Source organism: Brachyhypopomus gauderio, chromosome 10, assembly GCF_052324685.1.
Source record: "Brachyhypopomus gauderio isolate BG-103 chromosome 10, BGAUD_0.2, whole genome shotgun sequence".
NCBI classification, from domain to species: Eukaryota; Metazoa; Chordata; class Actinopteri; order Gymnotiformes; family Hypopomidae; genus Brachyhypopomus; species Brachyhypopomus gauderio.
Genome location: NC_135220.1, coordinates 21,938,023 through 21,950,086, shown reverse-complemented (window position 1 = coordinate 21,950,086; position 12,064 = coordinate 21,938,023). Strand labels below are relative to the sequence as shown.

At 44.1% G+C, this 12,064-nt stretch overlaps 1 protein-coding gene across 2 annotated transcripts; it reads right to left on the bottom strand.

The window, feature by feature from the left end:
- Positions 1 to 5,751, bottom strand: msantd2 (Myb/SANT DNA binding domain containing 2). 2 transcript variants are annotated; one of them, XM_077020465.1, is made up of 5 exons: positions 5,523 to 5,751; positions 4,724 to 5,185; positions 4,022 to 4,277; positions 1,713 to 1,776; positions 1 to 1,515 (listed from the first exon to the last, which is right to left on the bottom strand). In XM_077020465.1, exons 1-5 carry the CDS (start codon positions 5,523 to 5,525, stop codon positions 657 to 659), a joined length of 1,644 nt encoding a protein of 547 aa, XP_076876580.1. In that variant the 5' UTR covers positions 5,526 to 5,751; the 3' UTR covers positions 1 to 656. The 2 variants fall into 2 exon arrangements, with proteins under 2 accessions (XP_076876580.1, XP_076876581.1); XM_077020466.1 differs by having other exon boundaries at positions 4,724 to 5,751.
- Between the last annotated feature and the right edge of the window lie 6,313 nt (positions 5,752 to 12,064).

Sequence of the window (12,064 nt, the reverse complement as noted above, 5' to 3'; positions counted from 1 at the left end):
TGACTGAAAGGTGCCCCATTTATTGTTTTTTTCTCCCAAACATGTAAACAATACTGTAAACTGGAAACAATCATACAGAAAGACACTGTGAATTCACAAATAAAAACATATAAACAAATATCGAAATACTGAAAACGTCCTTTGAATGCAATTTTTGGAAATGCTGGAATGCTTGACAACATCGATATTCTTAAATATATATATATATATATAGACTTCTATAGTGATAAACTTTGCATTTAAATTCATTTTTCCCCCCAGAGTTTTTATGGGAAATTAAAAGTGCCTTTGTCCCAACACATCCTTGTATCATTTGACCTCTGATGCATTGGTAGAAGAGATAAAAATAAAGGCAGTTTTTAAACAGAGAGGGTTTCACCTAGACGCCACCCTCTCCCTCGTTCCAACCTGAACAGGCTCACAGCTCCCTGATAAAGCCTACCACACCAACCTTCCCAAAAATGTTCAACCTGCACCCCCAAACCTGAACCACTTCAGACTCCGTTCAGCTAGTGTTCTAGAATTCACTCAAATCTTTCCTGCTGGCTGAAAAGTCTAGCTTGTGAGCTGAGCAACATCTGGATTGCTTCAATGTGGTCGTGCGACACAGACTTTAGTCAAATACATTTTTAGGCCAAGTTAATGGAAAGTTGGAGTTACAATGTGTCCTTCTTGTTGAACTTTAAGGTATACCCGATTGCAATTTCTAAACATTCCACCAAGGATCCAGCTGAGAGAAAGTCTAGCTCAACCTCTATGAATTTAATGTAGATGGGCAGGTGGGGAGAGGAGGCCGCGTGTTTGGCTTGGCTGGAGTTCTCCTGCAGGAACCTGCTGATGGCCGAGGGCTCAGCCCGGCTGCAGTGCTTGCCTGAGCTCTGGAAGTGCTGGAACAGACATTGCTGCAGGGTCCTCTCCTCCGCTATGCCGAGGTAGCAGTAGGTCACTTTGGCTGACGTTCTCCTGCGCTTCTTCTCGTCCCCGCCACGCTCCGCCTCTTGCACTTTCACCGGCGAGCCGCCGCCTTCCGCACCGTGGCCCGCCCCCGTCCCCTCCTCGTACCCAATGGCGTACAGGCCATATGTTTTTGGGATGCCACCTGGCAGGAGGTACTGTGAGCCATCGCTGCAGCCCGTGGAGCCCGTCTGCGCTATGGCGATCCAGTCCACCTCCATGTGGAGCTCCAGACAACGCGCTTCACTGATTGTGATGTCCAAGAACTTGTAATACACGTTCTTCCAGTTCATCTTCTGCACCTTGGTCATGATCACGCGGCCCTCCGTCTTCTCTGGGTTGAAGTACTCGCGCAGGCGTTTTCCCAGCGGCACCTGGGAGCTGATCTCCGCGTAGTGGTAGCGGATCTCCTCACGCCAGCGTGTGTTGTAGCCCACGCCGAAGATGGCTAACTTGTTGGAGAGATGCAGCCGGGAAAAGTCCGTCCAGGTCTGGAAGTGCTCCCATTTGACCTCCACGGACTCCAGGATGCGCATCACGTTCTGCATCACTTCCTGTCGTCTGCAGGAAGTCACAACACCACTGGGTTTTCAGCAAATCACAATTTCACACATAAAAAACTCACATGGTGCAAAGACAAAACAGAAGAATATACTGATGAGCACATAGATGAAGCGAAACATCTGGAGTGGGTTCTCCAAAGGCGACATGTCCTTCATGACAACACTCATGCAATGGGAACACTACAAAACACTTACTGGACATGTTCAGAAACCTCTGGTCTTAACTGTAAAATTCTGTTCTTTGGAAGCTGGATTTCCTCTGTGAAAGATAAAGAACATGTGGCGAGTTTTAAAGTGAGACAAAATTTCAAGTATCTACACATCTCTGAGCTCTGTTTCCTCTGAACCCCCTTCCCATCTTCCCTATGTTGCACATATTTCTTATTCCAGCCTACCTTTTCCATCCTTCACTACCTTTAACCGTGTTGACTCTTCTTTCATTGCTAATATTATCATGTGCTCCAAGACTACAACTTCTCCCCTGGATCCTCTTCCTACTAACTTAACTAAAACCTGTCTACCCTCACTGCTTCCCCATCTCACCATTCTTATTAATCAATCACTCCTACTTGGAGAGGTCCATTCTATCTATAAAATAGCTGCTGTCACACCCATACTTAAGAAACCTGGTCTTGACCCTTCAGACCTCAACAATTATCGCCCTATCTCTAATCTACCCTTCCTGTCTAAGGCTTTTGAAAGAACTGTGGCCTCCCAATTGCAAGAGTATCTAGAAACCAATAATCTCTTCGAACCTTTTCAGTCTGGGTTCCGACCATTCCACAGCACTGAAACAGCCTTGGTTAGGGTTGTAAATGATCTGTTGGTAGCTGCTGATACTGGTTCCCTCAGCATTCTCCTGCTATTGGACTTATCTTCTGCATTTGACACAGTCAACCATTCCATTCTCTTGTCTCGTCTACATGACCTTGGCATTACTGGCTCTGCCTTGGACTGGTTTACCTCCTACCTGACAGACAGAAAACAGTATGTCACACTCTGTGGCTATAGCCTCCACTTCCATGATTAAACAAGGGGTCCCACAAGGATCAGTCCTGGGTCCTCTTCTTTTTATCATTTATATCCTTCCTCTTGGTCATATATTGCATCATTTCAACATAAATTTTCATTGTTACACACATGACACCCAGATTTCTCTCACTACCAGTTCTGTCAACAATCCACCCACTGCTCATATTGAAAACTGTCTATTAGAAATCAAAAACTGGTTGAAGCAAAACTTCCTTATGTTAAACGGCAAGAAGACTGAGCTTATCCTGATTGGCACCAAGTCAGTCCTGAGTAAAACTCCTCCATTCTCTCTCAACATTGACGGTGTACATATTTCACCTGTTACCCTGGTCCGGAATCTGGGTGTCCTCCTCGATCCTACCCTTAGTTTCACTGCCCACATAAACTCTGTTGTAAAAACTTCATTCTTCCAACTGCGCAATATAGCAAAGATCCGGCGATGCCTCTCTCAGTCTGCTGCTGAGCGCCTCATTCATGCTTTCATTTCAAGCAGGATAGACTATTGCAATTCACTATTGGCTGGTATTAGTTCTTCCTCTGTTCATAGGCTTTAAATGGTCCAAAACTCTGCTGCTCGTCTCCTTACTTTCACCCGTACGCATGATCAAATTACACCTGTTCTCTAAACAACATGGCTCCTCCTTATCTGTCTGACCTCCTACTTCCCTACAGACCTTCCAGATCTCTTAGATCTTCTACTGTTGGACTTCTAAAGGTACCATCATCTAAACTCTATAGCTTTGGTGATCTGATTTTTTCTAGACTCGCTCCTCGACTGTGGAACCCCCTTCCAACTGTGATCAAACAGTCTCCCTCTCCTTCCACATTTAAATCTAAACTTAAGACTCACCTCTTCTCTCTTGCCTATGATCTCCCTGCTCCATAGTTTTCTTTGTACTGTTTTGTATTATATGTTTGTTTCCTTATGTATTGTAAGCATCTTTGGGTTCAGAAATACCCTATATAAAAATAAAGTATTATTATTATTATTATTATTATTATTATTATGCTTGCTAGGACTAGGTGTTAGTCCTTGATAAATTAGCACATGTCCTCCATTGATGTACTCCTGGGTGGGGTTAGACCTGGGGGGGGATGGACCACCTTGAACACCACAGCCTCAATGGTTGTTTTGGCGTTTAATCACATATTCTTTGTATGAATTAATTTTCTAGATTCTAAAAACAGAAAATAAACATTTTGCCAAAAACTATAGATAAAGAACCCCACGATAAATGATTCTTATATCATAGAGTCAATCATACGCACAATCAGCACAGTATACACAGAATTAAATATGATTTATATTATTATATTATTTTATACAGTGGTGCATCTTGTGACAGTGAATGTCCTCTGTGCACCTTCAGGCCGCACTGATTTTCACTTCATTTGGTAGAGTGTGTAGTGCTAGCTAACAGGAAGCCTGGCCTGGAGTTGTTAGATATGGGCCCACAGCAGGGCTGTCTCACCAGCCTCAATTTCGCCCTCCTGGAAGGCGGCGGACAGGTCCTGGTTGCACCAGTCCTCCTGAGGGTAGTCCTCCATGGTGCTCCCGTCCGACTCCATCTCCTGGTACAGGCCGCTGCTGTTGATCAGCACCGGCTGGCAGCTTTGAGAGTCCCAGCCGCCCTGGCCAAACACCTTCTCCAGCTGCTCGATGGAGTAGCTGCTCTTCCTCTTCCCGATGCCGTGCTCCTTCACGCGGCTGTAGCACCTACGCAGGGTCTGTGGACCACCACAGAAACATCCCACCATACGAAAGATTCAGAATTCTGAACTGGATTTAAGTCTTCAGTATAAAACCAGAATGACATTCAGTGAACACACCTACAATATTATCCCTGTACTTTACTAAGTATGGTTGAATAATGGTACTAACTAGCAAAGAACATACTGAGAGGAGCTAATTTATGAGGGCAGCAAGTCCTTCATTCGGACACATGCTCGTACGTGCCCCTGATGTTCGGGACAGCGACGAGGATCTAAAATTAACAACCAGAACGACATTACAGCCTCAACGATGGAAATCATGGCACGCTAATAGCCTACGATATACCGGTCTATACCCAATGTTTTGATTTCGACTCTTGATTAAGCACAGAATGATCCGACGGCGCATTTTCCCGGTGTGATCAAACGGTGTGTGTGTGTGTGGAGGTACATTTGCTTACCTTCATCCTCTCCCTACACTGAGACGGGGTCCTTTCATATCCCAGCTCCGCCAAGGCTCTTGACACCCGCTCGTACATGGCTGGTCCGGGCGCTTTACCAGAAAACACCGTCCCTGCGACCTCCAACTGCTGCATCCGCGCCTCGGCTAACCGCTCGTTGCCCCACACAGCAATCAGGGCATTGGTTTCGGAGGGCGTCCACGACATGCCTCGGCACACGGTGAAACTGTTGGAGGAAGCAGAGGCCGATCCACTTCGGCCTGCGACCCCCGATATCGAAATGCCTACGTTTAACGGTGAAAATCTGTTAGGGGTAGAGGAATTAGAATGGTACTGGTTGCTGTCGCTCAAATCCTCGGATTCCGGAGACGGGACCTCGGTTTTGGGTATCTTCAGCGGCACCGATATTTCGGGAGAATGCTCCGCGTTACTGGGGGCCGCCATCTTGCTGTTGCTCTGTTGCTAAGGGGAGGGGGAAGGGAGGTTACGTGCGCGCTCCCGTCTCGTGCGGCGGCCACCGGATGTGCACTAAAGTAAGAGTTCACCTCAGGACATTGGGAAATGATAAAAAAGAGACTTTTCACATCTGCCGAAAAAATTATTGTAATTTGAAAAATGATTAAAAAGTACATAAAACAAAAGTAAAGGCGATAGGGCTGTTTGCGTTTGGATTGTATAAGTATTCGGACAAGCTAGATTTGTTCTCATGACAGACATACATAATTATTATTTACTTTTATTCTCCTTCTTGTTTATAGATTTAGTTTATGAAATAAATATTATGCCATGACATATTTACCATTTGTCCACTAGGCGGAGTTGCAAAGCTTCCGTCCAGTAGCTCGATGGTGAAGTGGGTTCGTCGTTATAAAGTCCTATTGAACGAGGTTTGCGATTTTCCATTTTTGCGGCAAGGAGAAACGTTACAAATAAATGCAGATGTTTTAAATGTTATAAAAATAAAATGTAGTACGTCAGTTGCATTGCATTTTGTCAGGAGCAAATTTGTACTATTCGGAGTAATTACCACTAGGGTACTTGGTCATCTGACATCATAATTGTAGGCGGGATCAAAAGTCAAAATATGAACGATTCATAGTTGCCAGATCACGTGCATTAAGTCGAACTGTTATGAAACGGCGGTCGCGTGTAAACAACAGCGTATTGTCTTAACTCAAACGTTTCTACATAACCTATATTTTGATTCGGTAGTGCATGAAAAGTTTCACACATGGTCTAACACATACAAAAGTGTTATCAAGTGGAAACGAAGCAGAGAGAGAGAGAGAAGAAAGACAATCAGGTGCAATCATTAGGTGAAGTAAATTTAGCTAAGGTCATTTTCTTAGTCTAACAATGCCGAGAAAATGTGGGAATGGGGAAAATATTGCAAGGAGTGGGAAAAAGAAAAGGGTTTAATGGAGTGGATCTAAAACGCGTACTGCACACGCTTGGCGGTGATCTAGTTGCACATGCTGCGCGGAGAAGCACAAAAGAACGCTCCAGCGTCCTCGCGTTCCAGAACACGAGCTGGCGCGAGCGGTTCGTTGCTAGGAGAACAGTTTCCGCGGCACAGAACCAAAAGCACAAAGCTTATCAAATCGGTGATGGGGCCTAGACAAAGGAAGCTCTCGTTAGTTAATCCATTTTGTTAAAAAATAATTGTGCATATCTAGGGTGTTAAAATGAGTATTGGTTTAGTTCTTCGAAAGCATGCTGACTTGAGATTTTGGGGTAGGTTTAGCTTCTGTTGGGTGTTTTAAACAGATATTGAACTATAATTTTTTATTTAATTTTTTGCTGAACCTAGCAAACCCTGTTTATTCCAGCAAGCACACTTGAGGTTAAAAATCAAATAGCTCTTCTTGTACATCAGAATAATCAGTAAAGGACTTAATGTTTGTGCTTTTCAAAGATGATTAGTCGACCAATGAAGAGTATACTCATACAAAATTATCTTTAATTAAGTGGGTATCAATTAGTCGCCCTTTTGCTGAACATGCTATTAAAAGAGGGACACCATTGGTGCATGTCATAGCAGGATGACATGCGGCCATTGTGAGGCCTGCTAATATCTCTTGCTAATGAGGATGGACTCTTTGATGGCCCCTTCAAACAGGGCATCTGGAGATGGGACTAAAGGACTTATTTCCTGTGATTTAATGCAAATGTTTAAGTACTGTGTCTTTTCAACGTTGTTTGTCAATATTCTTGAACATCTTGGAATCAGCAAAGCAACTTCAGGGTGAGATATTTGATGGTAAAGAATATTCTTTCTGTGTACGTAATGTAATAGGCCAGAAGTACACATTTCTGTATATTCTGTGGACTTTTTCGTGTGTTTTATGTGTGTGTGTGTGCATTATAGTAGTAAATATACAAATAGGTGTAAATATCTACTTTTTCAAGCATCTTATACTCAACTGTTTTGCATTAGACAGGTAAACAAAATGTGATAGTGAGCAAAAAAAATTAATTGTGCACCTAACGAGTGTTTCACTTTTGCCTGTTTCAAAACAGTGGGCTGATGTGTGACTGAGCTCCCTGTACATGGATTTCCCTTAAGTGGCCACTGATGAGTGAAATACTGCTGCTTTGAGTTAATTGTGTCGAGTTCTTTGTGGTGAAGAGTCATCATTGGCCATCCTGCGGGAGTACAGCTCAATTCATCTCAGCACTGCCAGCTGACCACCAGAGAAATGCAGGGCAGAGGTCACGACCTGGATGAACAGGGTCATTGTGTGTGTGTGTGTGTGTGTGTGTGTGTGTGTGTGTGTGTGTGTGTGTGTGTGTGTGTGTGTGTGTGTGTAAGTAAGCGAATGAGAGTAAGAGAGAGAGAGAGAGATCTGACAACTTCCATGTGTTTTGTGTCCACTAAAGGTTGGATATAAAGAGTCAAGAGACAGCATAACCTTTAAGCTCTAAATATCCTTCCTAGGCAGGCAGCTGTGCTGTGAGGCAAGTATCCTAAGGGCCCCATGCATCATTTCCTTTGCTGATCAGTGTGCATGAGAGACCGTAATACCTGGTGTGAGAAGGGCATAAGCTACAACACACACCCCTGCCTGTTTACATCCCTCAGCTTTTACACCCCAGACTGGACCCACACTGCCCCCTTAATTGTAGTGTTCCCTTCTTTGGGACACTTGATCCGACTCATGGTAGTAGTGTGTACCTGAGCAGCCCTATTACCGATTAAGACCCCACAGAAACTCGCACAGCAGTGAAGGGTCAGCACTCAGCACTGTTATTCTTTTCGTTTGCAAGGTGTTCAGCCCTTATCACATTAACCCTCTTTTTAAAAATCTTTTTTTTAAAAGAAAGAATCTGCATAATATAAATATACAGACCCTATAAAGCTGTGAAAACAAATTCAGCAAAATGGCACAGGATGGAATATTTGTGAATGCAAATCTTAAATGAGAATCTCATGTCATGTGCAAATTATACCCATCGACTATGCACTGCCACACCTACAGATTAATGAGGAGGGGACGATGCCTTGTCACGTTCCGGACTGAGGCGGTGTGATCCGGACTCGTTTCTGAAGAGCTGCTCGTCGCTTGGCTTAAACTGGCACTATTCTCAGTCAGATCACATCGATTGCACAGCACATGTGATTCTCCTCAATGTGAAACCCTGCCACTGGCCTACAACACCTCAGAGAAGTCTGCTTGCAAGAGGGGTTTTTTTTCATAACGCAGTGTGAGAAGAAATTCTAATGAGCCTTTGAAACATTCAGGGGTGTTGGGAGAGATGGCGAACCTGGTATTAGCAGTTTGTTATCTGAGCAAAGTTGCTGCGATTTGCTTAAGTGAGTTTGACGTCTAATATTTAGATTGGCAGTCTACATCCCTTTGCATTTCAAGAAAGCTCAATGAGCATATTTGCATAATGTCTAATGAGCACTGTTTGATTTGTATGGATATAAATATCAATGCCTTTCTCCGCAGCAATGCAAACATTTTTCAATTTTAGAAAAGCACAATTTTGTGTTTTAATGGGGAAAATTTAAAATGATTGCTAAATAAATAAAGCTGCGAGGAGACGGTTTGCCCTCTTTGGGTGGTTGGAGACTGACTGACCTCCCGTGGTGTCACAGATGTTCTGACACAGGGCTGGTAATGTGAGCTCTGACAACATCCTCCTCTCAGCACTTAATGTTGGAGTTCTCTCGCAGGTCCTGAATCATAATGACATGTTCATATAGGGGATGTGATACCAAAACAAATTTGAAACAATCTAAATCAAATCTGGACTATAAGTATAATCACTACTTTTTAATCATGGGGAAGTTAGCTGCGATCTCTCAAAGTTGCTTTAGTGTTGAGCCTTCACCTTTTCTGAGCGATTCATTATTGTTGGCCAATGTTTAACATCCTCCTTCAAATTCGGTTTCATCTCAGTGCCCTCGACTGGCTCCAGATCAGATCATTATCACGGCTGTGCGAATCATCATTAGATTCACTGAATGGCACAGGCTGATTGCAGATCAGATTATAATTATGCCAGTGTGAATCATCATTAGACTCGCTGTGGCTGATTGCTGCACCAGTGAGTTTAAATAGCAGAACCACTTTAGTGATGTTTCTGATGAGACCTCCTTCACACTGCAGCGTTCATCAGTATCATCACCAACCACACAGGAGACCACACGCAGTATCTGAATGGTGTGATTTTTAAAGTTTTAAAGTATAGCAAAATATCAGCATTAAGTAAATTTATGATTTGAAAAAATTTTGATGTTGAATAGCCATGTAAGGTAATTAATATTAACTAATAATTTGCAAGTTTTTATGTGAATGATTATAAAACAGTTCTGCTAAAACTGGCATTTCCAATAGTTCTGCATTAGTCCGCTGCTACAGGATGATGCATTCCTAGAATGCAAGGTCTAAATGAATATCTCAGCAGACAAATTAAAATGACGCCGCACGCCAGACTCATTCGCATGCGGCCTGTCCTTTGTCTCATTAACTGCCTCTCTGTCCTCTTGAATTCTCTCGCATGCCTTCCAATGGGAGCCTCTCTTCCTCATCAGAGAGGGAGAGGAAGCAGCCCCGCCCACCGCACTGTCCCAGTGTGGCTTTACCTTAGCGTCTCTCGCAGCTGAGACCTGGTCCTTGGGGAGCTCAGTGGCTGTGCTTAACCCCTCCAGTGGCGAGGCCCAGGTGTCTCTTCTCGGTTGGACGTCAGGGTAATTCGGCCAGACTCCTGTGCCACACGCGCCCCCTTGTCGGCGCCAACCCCCCCAACACCCCCCCAACACCACCCCCCCCCCCACCCCTCCCCCGGCCGGCTGCCCGACACGTTTCCATTAGAGGCTGGTCTCATTAGGGCCAGGAGGACACAGTCCCAGCTAATGAGAGGAGTCGTGATGAGGGAAAGTGCTTGGTCTCACAGGACAGGACGGATGCAAGGTCAGGGCCAAAGCCATGTCACGCTTTGTGAGGACCGGAGCGCAGGTGGGGGGGGGGGGGGGGGTGTGAGTGAGGGAATCCAAGTTCAAGGCTCCACCAAGACTGTGTTAACACTGGCGGCTGGGAGGGGCTGTGTCCCACAAATGGCGTACGACACAGCACTGCACAGCGTTACAAGACAGAGGTTATGACACCATTTATGTTCGTTCAGTCTTTCACAGAATTACTTTAAGTAGTGATCAAAAATAAAAAGTCAGTACTTTTGAATTTTAGCAACATTACATGTTGTATAGTGTGAATATGTACTGTGTGGGCTTTTGAAATGCAGAGGCTAAAATGTCAAGAGCAGTTGTCTGTGTACTTTCTTAAATACTTTTTATCAAACCCATGATTCTGATACAGGCAAAGTAAAAAATAAAAGAGCCAAAGACATCCAGGAGAACCAAAGACATCCAGGGGAACCAACGGCATTCAGGAGAACCTCCACAAACCATCCTGGTGTGTAGCTATGCTTGCTCTCATGGCTACACAATGTCTTAAACACACAGTGTGAATGAATGAATGAAGGGATGGATGAATTAATGAATTTATTGAAAATAAATGTTGATAGGATGTCATATGTATGTTTCCAGGACAGCGAGGTTATTGTTGTATTGGATATCATGGGTTGGGTATTTGTGATAATTTGCATCATAATGAAATGGCTTTTGATGAGTCTAATTGTGAGATGGAAATAACCTCAGGGAGGACCCACTAACAGTGTTACATATGGGGCCAGTAGGGAGCCTTCAAATGACAGGACAGCAGGTTCAGCTGGATATGAAGAAGAGTCAAGTTGCTCTATTTTCTTCTGTTCTTTTGTTTTTTTTTAATTCTTGTACCCATTATTATACTATTACCTTTTCAACATTGAGTGCCTCTTAATTTATGGTTACATAGATCATCACTGAGGAACATCACTTTATTAACACTGATTTTCCATAATTGAATTGGCTGATTGGCCAGAACGTGTGTGAGGTTTTCCAGCATGGAATATGAATCTTCTTTTTATCCTTTGTTGCCACTTTTAGACTTTCAAGGAGTTCGAATATCAGTTGTGTCTAAAACAGCAGACCTCCTGTGTGTTAGAGTGATGATGCTTCATCACTGTGTGGAATGGTAAATGGACAGATGTGTGTGTGTGTATGTGTGTGTGTGTGTGTGTGTGTGTGTGTGTTGGGGGGGGGGGCAGCAAATCAGGGCTTCATAATAATGCTTCGCTGGTGCATGGCAGTTGTGAATAATGCAGCCGTGCCCAGATTGATGTGCTGGGCAGATGATGTATGAGTGATGAGACAGCATGGCTGAAGCGTGGGTGAGGGGGGAGGGCCCGGGCGGGCTCTGTCCTGTGGTTACCCAGATGCAGGCCAGCTGCATTCTGACCCTTGAAGTGGAAAGATCAGGCATTGACCCCGTGCACACACCCCAGCTCAATACACCATTACCTCCACGCAGCTGCTCTGCCTGACACGCACTCGTGTGTCTGGATCTAGGCTTGTTACTGTGGTGGCTGTCCTACGAAGCTGTCCCGCACGTGGCAGAGTGGACACGTGTGGACACGTGTGGACAGAGTGTGTGAGTTCTGATCATTTGGACATGGTGACTTGTTTCGCTTCCTGTGTCCCCTGAAAAAAATAGCAAGAACCTCCAAAGTAGCGAGCAAAAAAGTTGAAAGAAGAACGAAGAGTTTACTTCATGATTTTAGTGGTTTAAAAAGCTCTAGAAGATTAAAAAGCTTTAAAAGGCAAAGATTCAAACTTTTAAGCACTTTTAAACACTATTTAAACTTGAAAAACACTTAATAACCAGCCTGGAGTGGATTTGTAAATATGTACTTTCTTAACATAAAATGTCCAATGGAAATTTCCGGAATCACATACAC

Bases quoted from the DNA above. Each gene is read 5' to 3' on its own strand.
- msantd2 (XM_077020465.1), bottom strand. The intron at 4,278-4,723 runs GTAAGCAAATGT...GGTGGTCCACAG, and splicing joins AGTGTAGGGAGAGGATGAAG to ACCCTGCGTAGGTGCTACAG. The intron at 1,516-1,712 runs GTAAGTGTTTTG...GACTTCCTGCAG, and splicing joins GAGGTTTCTGAACATGTCCA to ACGACAGGAAGTGATGCAGA.